This window comes from Sebastes umbrosus, chromosome 13 (genome assembly GCF_015220745.1).
Source record: "Sebastes umbrosus isolate fSebUmb1 chromosome 13, fSebUmb1.pri, whole genome shotgun sequence".
In the NCBI taxonomy this organism is placed as follows: domain Eukaryota; kingdom Metazoa; phylum Chordata; class Actinopteri; order Perciformes; family Sebastidae; genus Sebastes; species Sebastes umbrosus.
Window position 1 is genome coordinate 29,113,539 of NC_051281.1, and position 14,480 is coordinate 29,128,018.

Consider the following 14,480-nt stretch of genomic DNA (forward strand, 5'->3'; position numbering starts at 1 on the left):
GTTACCGTTACACTCTCCACTAGCACCCCGATATTGTTGTTTGCTATCGTCACATGACAAACTACCTGCAATCAGTTCTTCTTCGCTGCTCTATAACAGTAGTTGCCAGTGGCAGCCATGATACATCCATCGTGACAGCACAGTGAAGGCTACTGTTTTGGAGTGGCGACAAATAATTGATTTCTGGTTAAACGTGGACTTTTTTTCTGGATTAATAAATTATGGTATCGGATCGATGCATAGGCTGGTGTACTCGCCGATATCCGATCACGAATTTCGGGCAGTAGCATTTCCGATACTGGCATCGGAACAACTCAATTTATTACCTTGTGTTTTTCCCTGGTGAGGCATCTCTGTCATTGCTACATTATTTGTTTCAGTGGGGTAGTCCATATAACCAAGGAACAGTTTGAAGGGTAAGGGATCATCCGTAGGCACCATCTTTGAAAGATATTTCGACACAGTTGCTGCAAAATTCTCAATAAATCAAAGACAGCGATTATAATTTGAATGCAGTAGAATAGCTCAAGATCAAGATTAAAGAAAAAAACATGAAGATAAACTTATAGCCTAAATATAATCATTAACAGTTGAATAGTTTATGATAGCAATTGTAGTGGCTGTGCTTGGACTGCTAGAAATACATTTGATACAACTGTCCATACTGTCAAAGTAGACCAAAGCTGATGTGAAATTAGAAAAGTGTCAAATTTAAAGTGCTGATTACACATCTCCAAATTGAAGATTAAAACATCTTACCTTTAACACCAGCGTGGTGTCGGCTGAAGGAATGTCTATGACCGTTGTGCTGTAGTTCCCCAGGTCCAAAACAGAGGTGTTAACCTGCTCTCCAACAGGCCTTGGCAACAGAATCTTCGGACCAGCCAAAAATGTCAGAAAATAGATCCAAATAGCATATTTGCAAACAAATGTAAAATGTTTCTCCTTGCCATCTGCAGTTTGTAATCTAATAAAATGTTTTAACAAGCATGTATTATAATAAACAGAGTGTGCTTTCTAGGGTCATCATTTCAATATTGTATTTTTTTTTCCTCCATCCTGAAATTGGCCATCTTGCATAATGAATAGTTTTACTTTTGATGCTTAAAGTATATTCTGATCAAGTATTTCTTAAAAGAAGGAATAGATTTGTCCCCACAGTAAACATGCTTTCAACAGGAGAGCACAGTTCTTAGATGCTGCACTGACCTTAATATCCTCACTCAAATTCTCCACCGGGATACTGGAGCCATCCTTTCCTGTGAGGGATAGACCACTTATTTGGCCACTGATGTTCCCTCTCTCATTCCATGAAAATGGGTTTTTGTCTACACTAAGCATCTGTAAATACATTTAAAGAGCAGAAGCCGATTAGCAGGTCAGACACTTTGGGAAATAGAGAAAAACACAGGGTCTATCATGCACACCATTCTCTGAAAAACACTGGAACCTGCACACACAAGTCGATGATTCAAGTCATCAGTCGAGAAGACCACCATCTTGCCATTCAAGTCACTTTTGAGCTGCTTCATTGTACATGGAGCAAAGCAAGAGCAACAGCAAAATTACCTGGTGTTTTACTTTCTCTGCCTGTGTTGAAATCGAATGTGTGCACATCAAAGATGATGAACAAAGGCATCAAAATGTGGGGTTGGAGTTTAGTGTGTGGGGTTGCAGCTCTGCAGGGGAGCTGAACTGATACTAACTGAGCAGGGAGTGAATAACATATTTCTCATATCTGCAGGTCTGCATTGACAAGAAAATACATCAGTAATAATGTTGAATGTTTATAAAAACGAAAAATACAGATAAGCAAAATCATGAACCAATTATGAACCCTTGAGGCAAATTTGTGATTTGTGATATTGGGCTGTATAAATAAAATTGACATGACTTGACTACAAGCACATGACAAATAAATATACTAATTACTTATATTGGGACCCACCATCAAGATGGTGGTAGAGACCACATGAACACAGTCACATGATCCTTGACCCATGGACTCAGTAACCATTGGCTAATGTAGCATGATGACTCATTCCCACCTACTTGTGAAGTCTATCCCAAGGACAAACCCAAAGGACTCTCCTTTGTTCTTTCTATTTCCCTTTGGCTCTCTTTCTCTTTTTGCCCTGCTGCAGAAGGCAGGGGAGCTGCTGCTCTCCTCACCTAAGCTGCTCTGATCTATGGTTTGTTAGCAAACAGACATAGAAACACAAGGAACTTCCTTCTAAGGCAGATGGCGCGAAGGCTTGCCTTTTGACCAGCTAACTTCAAGCAACAAGAGCAATGAAGCTAGCACCAAGCTACCAAGCTGCAGAAACAGGACTGGACCAGTTTCCCTCCGAACTGCACAATTGGATCTCAACACAGCAAAGACTGCATCTTTGACTTGGAACCACAACTTCAACACATGGAATTGCAACCTTTTCTTCAATGGATTGGTAACGTACTGGGCCTACCTTAGCATTAGTAGTTGCACATGGCTAAGCAAGACTGTTCAACTTCTGTGAATATACATGTATTGATTTGGTTTAATGTTATTCATTGAGTTTACTGTTGTGATATTGTTGTAGTCAAGGATTTGGGTAACTGGCTTTGCCATATTGGATGTGTTAAGTTATGCCATTTAGACAAAAGGATCTTGCATGCAAACTAACCATCTTTTCTAACCCTCTGCCTTACCCGACGCACATTACGATCACATACATAAACTGGGAATTGGTTTTAAACACAAACATACACATTCAGAGAATCTCAATCCCCAACACTTACTCGTACATCCACTGGTTCATCTGAAGGTAATGTATTGGAGAGAAGTGTTGGGAGAGAAAATGTGGGGCTGGAACTGTTGGGAATACGTATTACCTCTGTGTGCAAACTTCCCGGTTTCACTCTGAGGGAAGAGACATAAAGAGACTTATATAAGTTAGTTGGTTAGTTTGTTGGTTATTAGTCAGTTGTAATTTTTGTTTTCAATTTTAGTTTGCTTAGGCTTATGCCAAGGCTTTGTCGTGGCTGTCGGCGTTCGGTACCGCTGCACAAAGCACCCTTTAGCGCCAGTATGAAACGCACCAAGCATTCCATTTACTATAATATACTGTATACCCATCCATGGCAACAGCAAATGCTCCAAGAAAGTGGGCCGGGAGTGTGGTGACGTAGTTTTAAGAGCGAAAAGACACACACTGGGTGGGTGGGAGGGAAGTTGGATGAGTCCAACAAACACTTTCATTGTGTGTGTACACAACATTATGTGTCATTTTCACTATACAAACGTAGTAGTTTTAAGCCCAACCAGGTATTTCTTTCGTAAACCTAACTATAGTGGTTTTGTTGCCTAATTCTAAGCTGACGCCAAGGGTAACTATAGGGGCGTGACGCCAAGGGGCGTGACGAAGAGATTCCAGGAAGTTATGGTACGTGTCCACAGCCTCCACCCTTTCCACGCTTCCCATTCATTGTCTATGTAAGCAGCCGTGCAATGCATTCTGGTAGCGTGGCGGCGCGATTCGAGAAACTGAGCGTCACAACGCCTGCTCCTTATTTGCATAAAGTTGAGGGCTAGTCTACTTTATGTATATCACGGACGTCCGATGCGGCTCGCCGCCTCTTGAAACTCTCGAGAATCTTTCAAAATCAACATTGTCAATCCAAAATAAAGACAGATTCAGCAACTGCGTGGATTATTTCTCGCCTCAAATTTTCTCTGAAACACATTTTGGTGAACTATTTTCGTGAAATAAAAGAAGAAAGTTTCCAAACGAGCCTCCATAATGTTTCCGGTTTGAAAGCTGGGAGCAGCAGCCCATGGAGAGAAAGCATTCGTCCAATCAGGAGCCTAGTACCTTATTTCTAGTGACAGCCCAACAAGTGTCCAATGTTGGGAAGCATAGCGTCCCCTCGCGCTTAAAAAAAGCCCCTGTGGACACGTACCATCACTGCCCCAGACCAATAAATAGTCCAGCATATAAACACTTGTTTTAAGGTATAAAGTGTTAATTGGTGCTTTAGAGGTGCTGGCAGGATTTTGCTAACCATCAGACAGAGCCAAGTTAGACATTTTGAACAATTGATAGTCTATCTACAGGTTGTGGCTGAAGAGGAACTTACCTGTTAACAAACACACCAATATGAGCTTGTTGGATGATAGTTGGCCCATCGTTAGTATCTTTAAATGCTAATAGTGCACTCTGTATATTGCTCAGAGCAAGGAGAAGGGCCTCAGAGATGTTTTTCTGCAAAAGGATAACACAAAGCATTTATGACGAGAGACAGGTTGTTTCATTTTGCTCAGTCGTCTGCAAATTTAGACTGCCATTCAGACAAGATGGATATCCCAGGATGAGTGAGGACTGGCCGTGCTCCTGGTCCCTGAACTCATCTTTACTGACAAAAGTTTAGCCCAAGCGGTTTGTAATAGACAAACATTTTGCAGGGATATGGCCTGTTTGCACTATTGGAGGCTACAAATTAATCAGTGCACTCCAGTTCCCTTTTTTTTATACATATGGTAACTCTTGAAGGGTTAGAGAAGTAAATCCATTAGCACAGGCCTTAAGGTAAATACTCACATTGGAAGAATAGTGCAGGATATTGCTTGCTCCTTCCACAATGGTGTCGGCTGCGGCGTGTATTTCATTGATGTTTTCTTCACTTTTGTTCACATCCATGTGGAGGAGAGATGAGCTGAGGTTTGCAAACAATACCGAAGCCTCTTCCTGGAGGTGGGAATGAATTCTCGCAATCACAGACACATTTTTGGGAGAATTATGCCAGAAGTAACCATCTCTTTTTGTTATCTCACCCTCTAATATCCTGCCTCAAATACACATACAAATTACAAGGCTGAACTAAGGCACCCTTGTCCTTCCAATGGCATCTTATAATGTCTTTTTTTTTTTTTAAACTCAGCGTGGGGTTCACTGGACAGTACCTGAGCAGAGGAGCTGAGCTCAGTGCCTTTCTGGACGATGGCAGCAAGTCCTCTGGCTATCACCTGAACTTCTTCTGGCGTGTTGGTGGGAACTTCTTTTACTGTGTCAATCATTAGGTCCACCATCTTCTCACGAAGCTTCAAGACACAAAAGCATTAAAGGTATAGTGTGTAAGATTTGGTGATATCTAGTGGTGTGGCGGTAGATTGCAACCAACTGAGTACCCCTCCACTCACTCCTCCATTTCCAAGACTGCGGTAACGAGTGCAAGAATAAATATCTCCCGTTGCCAAGTTGTAGTTAAGGTTCATCCTATTTGCTGGAGTAGAGAACAATGTTTCCATTGCATAGGAACCTTAAGGGATGGTATTGTTCGAGGTGGTAGCAAACCTACTGAGCCCCCCTAGACCCCTAGGAGAAAAATTTTATTATCTCGTTCCCTCGAGTTTGTAACTCGTTCCCACAAGTTAGGTATCTCATTTCCTCGAGTTACCTCATAGAGCACTTCTTACAATCATTCCTGACAGTCCACGCATTGCTGATGTTCAGAGTCTCCCTAGATGATGTACTTCGGTAAATTTTGAAAAGAAATTGACAGATTCAAACTTCCTGGATCAATAACTCATAACAAAAACGTTGTTAAAACACAAACAACGGCTCTTTCTAACCATAGTAAGGTAGACAACGAGCTACAACCTCATTTTAATCAACATATAACACATAACATTGGTCTCTCTGCGCAGCCGGCGGTGAGACGACTGGTCAGGGATCATCTACAAAGGCAACGTCGAAAAGAGAAATAATATTCAATAACTTCAGTATTTTATAAAATGATCTCCTCATAGTTGTACTACAACACTTAGTTTGGAAAAATATGCTTTTGCATAATCTTGGTGAGTTTGTAATGGGAAAAATATTCAATAACTTCACTTTTATAAAGTGTAGTGCCATCAAAATGTCTCAATTAGTTTAATAAGTACAATCAGGAAGAGACCATTGATGTGTGAAGTGATTTTGATGGTACTACACTGCATAATACTGACGTTATTGAATATCTTTCCATTAGAAATTCAAAAGAATCATTGCAAAATCATATTTTCCAAATTAAATGTTGTAGTACAATCATGAAGAGATCATTGATGTGTGAAGTAATTTTGGTGGTACTACACTGCATAATACTGAATTTATTGAATATTTTTCTCTTTTCGGCGTTGCCTTTGTAGACAGTCTCTGACCACTCGTCTCACCGACGGCTGCGCATAGAGACCAATGTTATGTGTTATGTGTTGATTAAAATGAGGTTGTAGCTCGTGGTCTACCTTACTGTGGTTAGAAAGAGCTGTTGTTTGTGTTTTAACAACATTAGTATCCTGGTTATGATCAGGTGTTTGGAGTATCCTGGTTATGTGTGCATGTAAACTATCTATCCTGGTTTTTGAGAAACCTGGATATGCTCCCTGGAGTACTCTGATAGAAACCAGGATATTGTGACATGTAAACACCTTATTCAGGTTTCAGGACATTATTGGTTGGTAACTTAGTGGCTGATTTGGTGAGAAATCGATACACGACTGCACACAAATGATCAGAAACAAGTTAGAATTTCCAGTACACCGGTGCAAATCAGTGAACCCGTCTTGGATCGATCTGTGCCACCTACTTGTTAGGATGCAGTATAACAATCTTCACCAACGTTTATCCGCAGTCTGAGAGTGCATTTACCTTTTGCCTATCGGCTTTTTTCGATTCATCAGATTGACCGTTCAGTTTGTTGGACACAGAATTGAAGATTTGTCCCACAGTTTCTCCCGACAATAGGCCTTGTTCCTTTAGCCGAACCACAGCATTCTCCACTGTTGCCTTAAGATCTTTTACTGAAGAGCTGCCGGCCGCTGTGGAATCCAACACCTGAGGAAGAAAAAGCCATGTTCTTTACTGCTGCGTACAGGAAGATTTGAGCATTTCCATATAGGTATTTTTCTGTTAGTACCCCCATCTTTTAATCAGCATATTTTTTGACAAACCTTTGCTGTTATAGTGGTTCTAGCTACAAAACTGCTATTTTTCGCAGTTGCTCTGATAACCAGGTTGTAGTTGGAACTGCTGTCTCCAAGAGGAAGGAAGACGGACTTCACCTCAGTGTTATGACTGCAACGCAGATGCTTACCTGACAATTTTCAAACAAGAAAATAGGTTATATATTAATCGATTTCTGGGCTATTCTAATGCTGGGATCAGACTACAGGATATTTTTGTCTTTGACGATGGTCACCATGTCAGATCTAACGATCATAGCGCCATAAACTCTCGCAGTGTCTTGGTCGGGTGACTGGCAAGACTACAAGTATGATCACGACCAATCACGGCACGTCGTATTCCATGATCATGCCCGAGTTCAGACGTTAATCGGGGAGGCAGTTGAAGCAACTGTCAATCATGGCGACAGAAGCGTTGTGTGTGATGCTGGCGGTCTTGTGTTCGGAATGAAAAAGAAAAGAAAGAAAAAACGGTTGTGAATGCGCTCCTGGGTGGCACAGAGAGTTAGTAAGTACAACGCAATGAATTTTTCGTCAGTTTCATTGTCCCACCTGACAGCAGCAAACTCGGCATCCTTCCTCCTTTTTGCCATGTTTGTTTATTACCAAGTGACGTGACTGCGCGCTGGAGAGAGCACCTGATTGGTCAACGCAAAGGAACACGTCGTTGGAGATGTCACACTAGGCGTGTCAAGACGAAAAATTCTGACAGGCTAGACTTTTCCTCAGGGTGTCGTGGGGCGTCCCAGATGTGGCGTCGGTTGTCGTGTACTATGACACACTACACGAGATAAGAGGATCGATTTTCGCACACGACACTCATTTTTCGTTCCCGATCCCCTACGACGGCCGTGTTGGGCTATAATCGGGCTGATATTGTGTAGTCTGAACCGGGCATAAGAGTTATTATGTGATAACTAAGTTAAGATAAATCAGTTCTCTTATCACAGAAACATTTGCTAACCTGGATTACTTACCTTTAGAAGTCTTTAAACAATACTTGCAGTTAGAACAAGGTATTTCAGTATTGCACGTTATGGTGAAAGCATCAAGGATTGTTCCACTCTGCGGTGATATGCTACACTTAAGGCTATCAAAATTGTCAGTGGTTGCTGGTAGAGATGTATCACCGGTGTTAGCGCTGGTAGGTGTGATAGTGGTGTCGCTAACAGAGCCAGGTGATGTAGAGGCAGGACCAACGGTCGTAGGGCTGATAGTGGTGTCACTAATAGAGCCAGCTGATGTAGAGGCAGGACCAGCAGTGGTAGGTGTAGTAGTGGTGACACTATTAGTGCCAGGGGATGTGGAGGCAGGACCAGATGTGGTAGGTGTGGTAGTGCTGTCACTAATAGAGCCAGGGGATGTAGAGGCAGGACCCGCGGTGGTAGGTGTGGTAGTGGTGACACTATTAGTGCCAGGGGATGTGGAGGCAGGACCAGCAGTGGTAGGTGTAGTAGTGGTGACACTATTAGTGCCAGGGGATGTGGAGGCAGGACCAGATGTGGTTGTTTTTTCTTTACTGTCTCCATCTTTATCTTCTTTTGAATTTTTGCCAGATGATGATGTCTTTATAGTGTATGTTTTGTAAAGAGGTACGACATCCGCTTTGGTATAAAAGGAAAAGGACAATCTGTAATTTATTATTTATAATAAAAAAGGTGCTATTCTGTAAAAAAACAAGTTTGTTAAACTTGGAAAAAAAGGTAAAAAAGGTGAAAGACCAGCAACAATAAAATCCTTTGAATTGAAATAGTGCTGGTGGTTCTGCCATTGTCTGGAGTTCATTTGTGTGCATGAATTAAACATTGTCTCTCAGTTAAAGGGACTGTTTTTAAGAATCAGAAATGCTTGTTAACAGCGACACCTGTGGCCGTTAAGTCAACGAAAGTCAGCGTCGGGTTCGCGCTTGCTTGCTCTAAATAGACATGAACGAGCATAGCTGCACAAACGTCCACTGTACATTCACTAGATATTCTCAGAGCTAAACTAACTCTGCTGCAATGTGGAGTGTGCGCGCGTTCACGTGAGGTGGAGCGAGCTGAGTGAAGGCAGGCAGGCAGGCAGAGGAGCAGAGGAGCAGAGGACAGCAGAGACTCCGGCCCTGGAGACCAAAGCTACGGTCTCCCCCGCGTCCTCTGTCCTTGGCCAACACTGTTTTGCAAGACGGGCTTCACTAGATAGAACTTTGGTGCTTCCGTGTAGTTTGTGTTGGAGTCTTGTCTGAATAGCGTAGCCACACGCGAGCGGGCATATGCGAGCGCACATGGGACACCGACCCGGGTGATTTATACGTGTGAGAAGTTACCAACAGTCCCTTTAACCAAGGATATACATGAGAAAACTACTCTCATTATTAACCCTGCGTTTAATACCTCTGTGTTTTCTATACATTTGCACAAATTACCATTTGGTCTGAACCCAACAATTATGCACAGAACAACGCAAGACAATTCACAGAGCAGCTTTAACATGCTTTTGCTGACTAATGTATACGTACCAGACGTTATCACCACGGTGACATCCCGACCTTTAGATTTGGCAGATGCAAGAAATTTATGATTTACAGTGTATTGAGTCCCACCGTCCTGTTTGTTTACAAGTGGTCTTGTCTTTGCCTGCTTGTAGCAGTCTCTTTCTGTCTCATTCTGTAAATAAAATAAAATGGCAGTATATTTTTGGCATCATTGGGCAAAAATTCCATAATAACCTTTCAGCATATTGTAATCCAAGTGTTCTGAGAGATAACTAGACTTCTGCTCCTCCTCATGGCTCTGTTTTCAGGCTTTAAAAAATCTAGCTTGTGATGGGAGACTTTGTACCAATCACAGGTCATTTCATTGAGAGAGCGTTCCTATTGGCTGTGCTCTGGTCATGTGACCAGAACTTGGCGGTCCTCCAACATGTGTTACAATGGCGGACGCGTCACAAACTTTCTCATTTTACAGCTAAACCGTGCACTACAAGATGATTATGAAAACATCTGAGGAAAGAAATAGGCATTAACGTAACATAATATTAATTCATATTTGATCAGAGCTGCCTAGTTTGACCGTTTGGTCGGAGTTCGCAAGTGATTGACAGCCGGCTTTCATAGACAGCAGACCTCAGATCAGTTCTGATTGGTTGTTTTCCTCCAGTCTGTGAAATCTTGCAAATGCCGTTAGGAGCACCGGAGGACACAGGAACATGATTTTTTTCAGGATACCTGTTTCATGTACTACTGTAAAGGTATAATCATATTTGCTCCAATCTCGCCTACTTCAGCTTTAACATTCAAATTCATCATTATTATTTTTTTTTCTACACCATTTAACAGTACCTGATATTTCAGTCCCAAACAATTCATTATTAATTCATCAGACTTACTGGCCAGTCCTTGTGGTCTCCTGGGTCCTTAATGTTCCACACAATTTTTGGACACTGTGCTTGTCCTTTACACTCCATTTTAATTTTTGCATCCTTGTTCCCCTTTACTGGGTTACAGCCTTCAGTACAAGTGAGACTATGAAGCAACAAATACATAGATAATTTGGTTAACACACAACTAGAATGTTAAAAATCTCAAACATAATAGACCATTTTCACAGCAGACATTTTGGCTTGTCATAGAGGGAAAAGCACAGGTGTTACTGATGATATCAAAAACAACTGCGTTCCATCTAGGTGAGCTTATTCCAGGGTAAATGGTAAATGGACTTGGACTTATATAGCGCTTTTCTAGTCTTCCGACCACTCAAAGCGCTTTACACTACATGTCAGTATTCACCCATTCACACACACATTCATACACTGATGGCAGAGGCTACTAAGGTGCCAACTTTGCCCATCAGGATTTAATCTAAATACTCATTCACACAACGATGGCAATTTGGGGTTAAGTGTCTTGCTCAAGGACACATCGACATGTGACCCGGAGCAGCCGGGGATCAAACTACCGACCTTCCGATTGGTGGACAACCTGCTCTACCTTCTGAGCCACAGCCGCCCTGAGGGTGAGGCTGAGGGTTTGTGCCTGCTTACTCACTGCTTACAGGGACACTTGATGGAAGCGAGACATCGTTAACAAAAAAAGTTTCACCTGTGTTTTTCCTACAATGACAAAGTCATGTTATGAAAAAGGTCTATCTTTTAGGACACATTCACAAGCCCACATTATGCCACATTAATTGAACTCTGGTGCGCTTCAACCCCTGGTGTGGTTCGTTTGGGCATTCTTGGCTATCTGCGCGGGCATTTCTTAAGATGGACACAGGTAACCAACAGGTTAACATGAGTGGGAGATGACCTGGACTTCTGCAGAAGTGCAATTTTTTGCTTCTGGAGGGCTGAAGATAACATACACAATATGCCAAATAAAGTCCACAAAAATAGTGACGTAGGTCCTTTGGGATTTGTGCGCACACTGCTGAGTCAAAGTGAAAAACTTCAACAGCAATATTTCAAAGTCCGCAATTCCCTGCATGTGGCAGCTCGAGAGACAAAAAAAGATATATCCACTCCTTCATACCAGGGTTATTATAGTTAACTAAACTAAAACAAAAATAAGCAGTGAAAAATATTTTTAATAAACTGAAACTAAATAAAAACTTTATCCTTTTAGAAAAACTACAACTAAACTGAAACTATATTGTCTGTGTTAAAACAATAAAATACAAAAGTGAATTCATTTCAGTTTTAATTTTTCAGCTCTCATAATTTATATCACTACTGAAAAAAGGAGACTGCAGGAATGTCCATCAACTCTCGTGACACTGACCCGCAGAAACTGAACGGACTTGACATTCCAGGAGATGACACTATGCCACAACTGCTTCACTAAAGTAGCGCAAAGATTAAACATTAAACATTATGGCCATCCAACCATGTATTTCATACGTATATGTAGCTACATAATGCTGAGACATTACCTGGCCCTAACAACAACAAAATAAAAAAAATTATAAAATATATATAAATATATATATGGTCCGCTTTAATTTTTGCACTGTGAAACCAAACCAAACTAAATAGAAAACAAACAGCAAGTATCAATTTCACTCTGTCAAACAGACTATGGCTTGTGAAAGCGCAGTTGAAAACAGTTTTTGCTCTAAAACAAGTGAGGTATGTGAACTCCTTTACAAAGCAGTTGCATTTGTTCCAATAATTTTCTGAAGTCAATGGTGTCATAAATGTTAATTCAAGTTCACCACTTTGGCAGATTTCTGTTGTAGGCCTCAGAAAATTACAGTCACACGTGACATTCTTCAGATTTAGATTCACTGCTCTTAGTCATCAGAGCAGATCAGTTTCAAGTACCTTAGCCAAGTTGGCGCGTTCTTCTTAGGGGTAAGGGTGATGCATATGGATCCAGTTTTCTCCACTTTATTATCTTTTCTTTTTATCACATTCAAATAATACTTGTTATATTGAAGTGGACCTGGTAGGCAACCTCCTTCAATGGTGTATGTCAGTCCCTCGAACTTCCCTTGGCATCCACATGGATTCTCTGTGAATTAACAAGGAAAGTCATCATTATACTGCAATAACAATTGTCATGCTGATACAAATCATTTAAGAGCAATTCTGATAGTTATGTGTGTGTATATATATACACTGTACATTATTGTAATTAATGAATTGCATCACATTTGGACCATATATCTAAATATGTACCATATTGGTTCGTCTGAGAGTGACAAATATACATCCCTCCTTATTTGGCAAACTCAAAAGGTCTGACATACCTCTCATGTTAACATTTTAATACTCTGTCAAAAACAAAAAATCTCTTTAACAATATTGTAAAAAGGCATTCTGAACATCCCATCTCTACCTATACACGTTGGCCTAGGATGAGTTTGTCTTTTGTGGCTAAGAATAATGCCTAATCCTAACCAAGTCAATCTTTTCCTAAGTCTAACTCAGTAAAGTTTAAAAAACTAGCTATCATCACTGTGAGATCTGAAAGCGTGACATGCGTAGCAACACTAACAAGGGTAGTGGGATCTAACAAACTCCTTTACATGTAATGTTCTGACATATATAACATAAATATCAAAATATGTTATTATATATATTGTGAAATTTATAATAAAACATTTAATTCAGTACTTATTGTTGGGAGTAGAAAAAGAGTAGAAAACAAAAGTCTTACTGCACGACCACTCGTATAGTTTCTTCGGGTCATTTAGTTTGGATGCATCTTTTACTGAAAGTGTGATATTTAGAGCTCTGGTAGGTATTGAATCAGAAGGTGTTGCAATAACTTTCAGCTTTGGAGATCTGGCAACTCGAATATGTTTCTTTCTCTGAAAAAGAAAATTGACAAAAGGATTTATAAATAATGCAGTATATACACTATAAAACAGGCATCAACAATTATGAACACAATGACGAGAGCTGGAGGGGTAAGTATAACTTTGTCTTAAATATAAAATACTACTACTGTTGAATGTAAGAAGAAAAAAAAAAAAATTACCGGTCTCAACAAATAGTCATTATGACCATTTAGTTTAACGACTGAATCCTTGCCACAGAAAGCAAACATATCCATATCCACTTCCAAAGAGGAGAACACGTTCCACGCTCTGAGTTTCACTTGTACAGATCCTGTAGCAAAAAAATTGACTTATGAAAACAAATAATATTCAGCTCATATCAATAAAAATCTGCACATATACACAGCTGAATCATAAGTAGAGTAAATATCCATAACGGTCAAGTGTTTCATAAATCATTATTTCACAGTTTGCCTCAAATGTGGTCCCAGTTTTTTTTATATATATCTTCCATACCTTGAATCGGGTGTCCAATATGAAAAATGCTCTTGCTTATAGTCATTTCTCTGGTCTCAGAGTACGAGCTGTTGTCTCCAGTCAGAGAGAAGAGGAGCAGCACAGGCACACCCCGTTCGAGGGAAACACCGACTGTAATACCTGGAGAGTCCGGACAATCGTTCCTCTCCGTCAACACAGAGGCCTGAAGCCCGGCTACTTCCTCCAACACACACATCTGCAGAATATGAAGAATTACAAAAACAGAGAAACACATCAACTTCCCATTCACATCACTTGTGGTGTCTGAGCTGTGCTCATGATGCTTTTGCTCAGACCTGCAGGACTGTGGACACTTCAGGGAAAGTGACCGTGTTAGATGCATAAAGCGTCAGCTGGTGGCAGCCAAGCCCAGGCTGCTTCATCATTTCTGGAGTCACTGTGACGTTCTGGGGAACATTTCCTCTGAACACAGATAGTCCTGACAACAACATTTCATCGCTCTGGATTCTGTAGGTCACATTTGTACCTGCAGAAAGAAAAGAGAAAAAATGCATTTAAACATTTACATTATAAAGGGACTGTTTGTAACTTCTTACACGTGTAAATCATTACGGGGGTCGGTGTCCCATGCGCGCTCGTGGGGCTACGCTGTTCAGACTCAGACTCCAACACAAACTACACGGAAGCACCAAAACTGCAAAGTTATATCTAGTGAAGCCCGTCTGTTAAACAAGTTGGCCGCGGTC

The 14,480-nt window shown here is 40.9% G+C and overlaps 1 protein-coding gene across 1 annotated transcript in view; it reads right to left on the bottom strand.

Annotated features, from left to right (window-relative positions):
- LOC119500448 (polycystic kidney disease protein 1-like 2) overlaps positions 1 to 14,480 on the bottom strand; it is a 47,926-nt gene that overhangs the window by 21,017 nt on the left and 12,429 nt on the right. Inside the window, exons 8-23 of the mRNA XM_037790163.1 lie at positions 14,070 to 14,260; positions 13,753 to 13,969; positions 13,437 to 13,567; positions 13,113 to 13,266; positions 12,275 to 12,464; positions 9,381 to 9,388; positions 7,954 to 8,580; positions 6,965 to 7,107; positions 6,663 to 6,848; positions 4,940 to 5,077; positions 4,578 to 4,724; positions 4,117 to 4,241; positions 2,779 to 2,899; positions 1,210 to 1,341; positions 760 to 873; positions 327 to 441 (exon numbers count right to left, since the gene is read on the bottom strand). Coding sequence (XP_037646091.1) covers positions 327 to 441; positions 760 to 873; positions 1,210 to 1,341; positions 2,779 to 2,899; positions 4,117 to 4,241; positions 4,578 to 4,724; positions 4,940 to 5,077; positions 6,663 to 6,848; positions 6,965 to 7,107; positions 7,954 to 8,580; positions 9,381 to 9,388; positions 12,275 to 12,464; positions 13,113 to 13,266; positions 13,437 to 13,567; positions 13,753 to 13,969; positions 14,070 to 14,260 — 2,739 coding nt within the window. The remainder of the gene's footprint in view (positions 1 to 326; positions 442 to 759; positions 874 to 1,209; positions 1,342 to 2,778; positions 2,900 to 4,116; positions 4,242 to 4,577; positions 4,725 to 4,939; positions 5,078 to 6,662; positions 6,849 to 6,964; positions 7,108 to 7,953; positions 8,581 to 9,380; positions 9,389 to 12,274; positions 12,465 to 13,112; positions 13,267 to 13,436; positions 13,568 to 13,752; positions 13,970 to 14,069; positions 14,261 to 14,480) is intronic.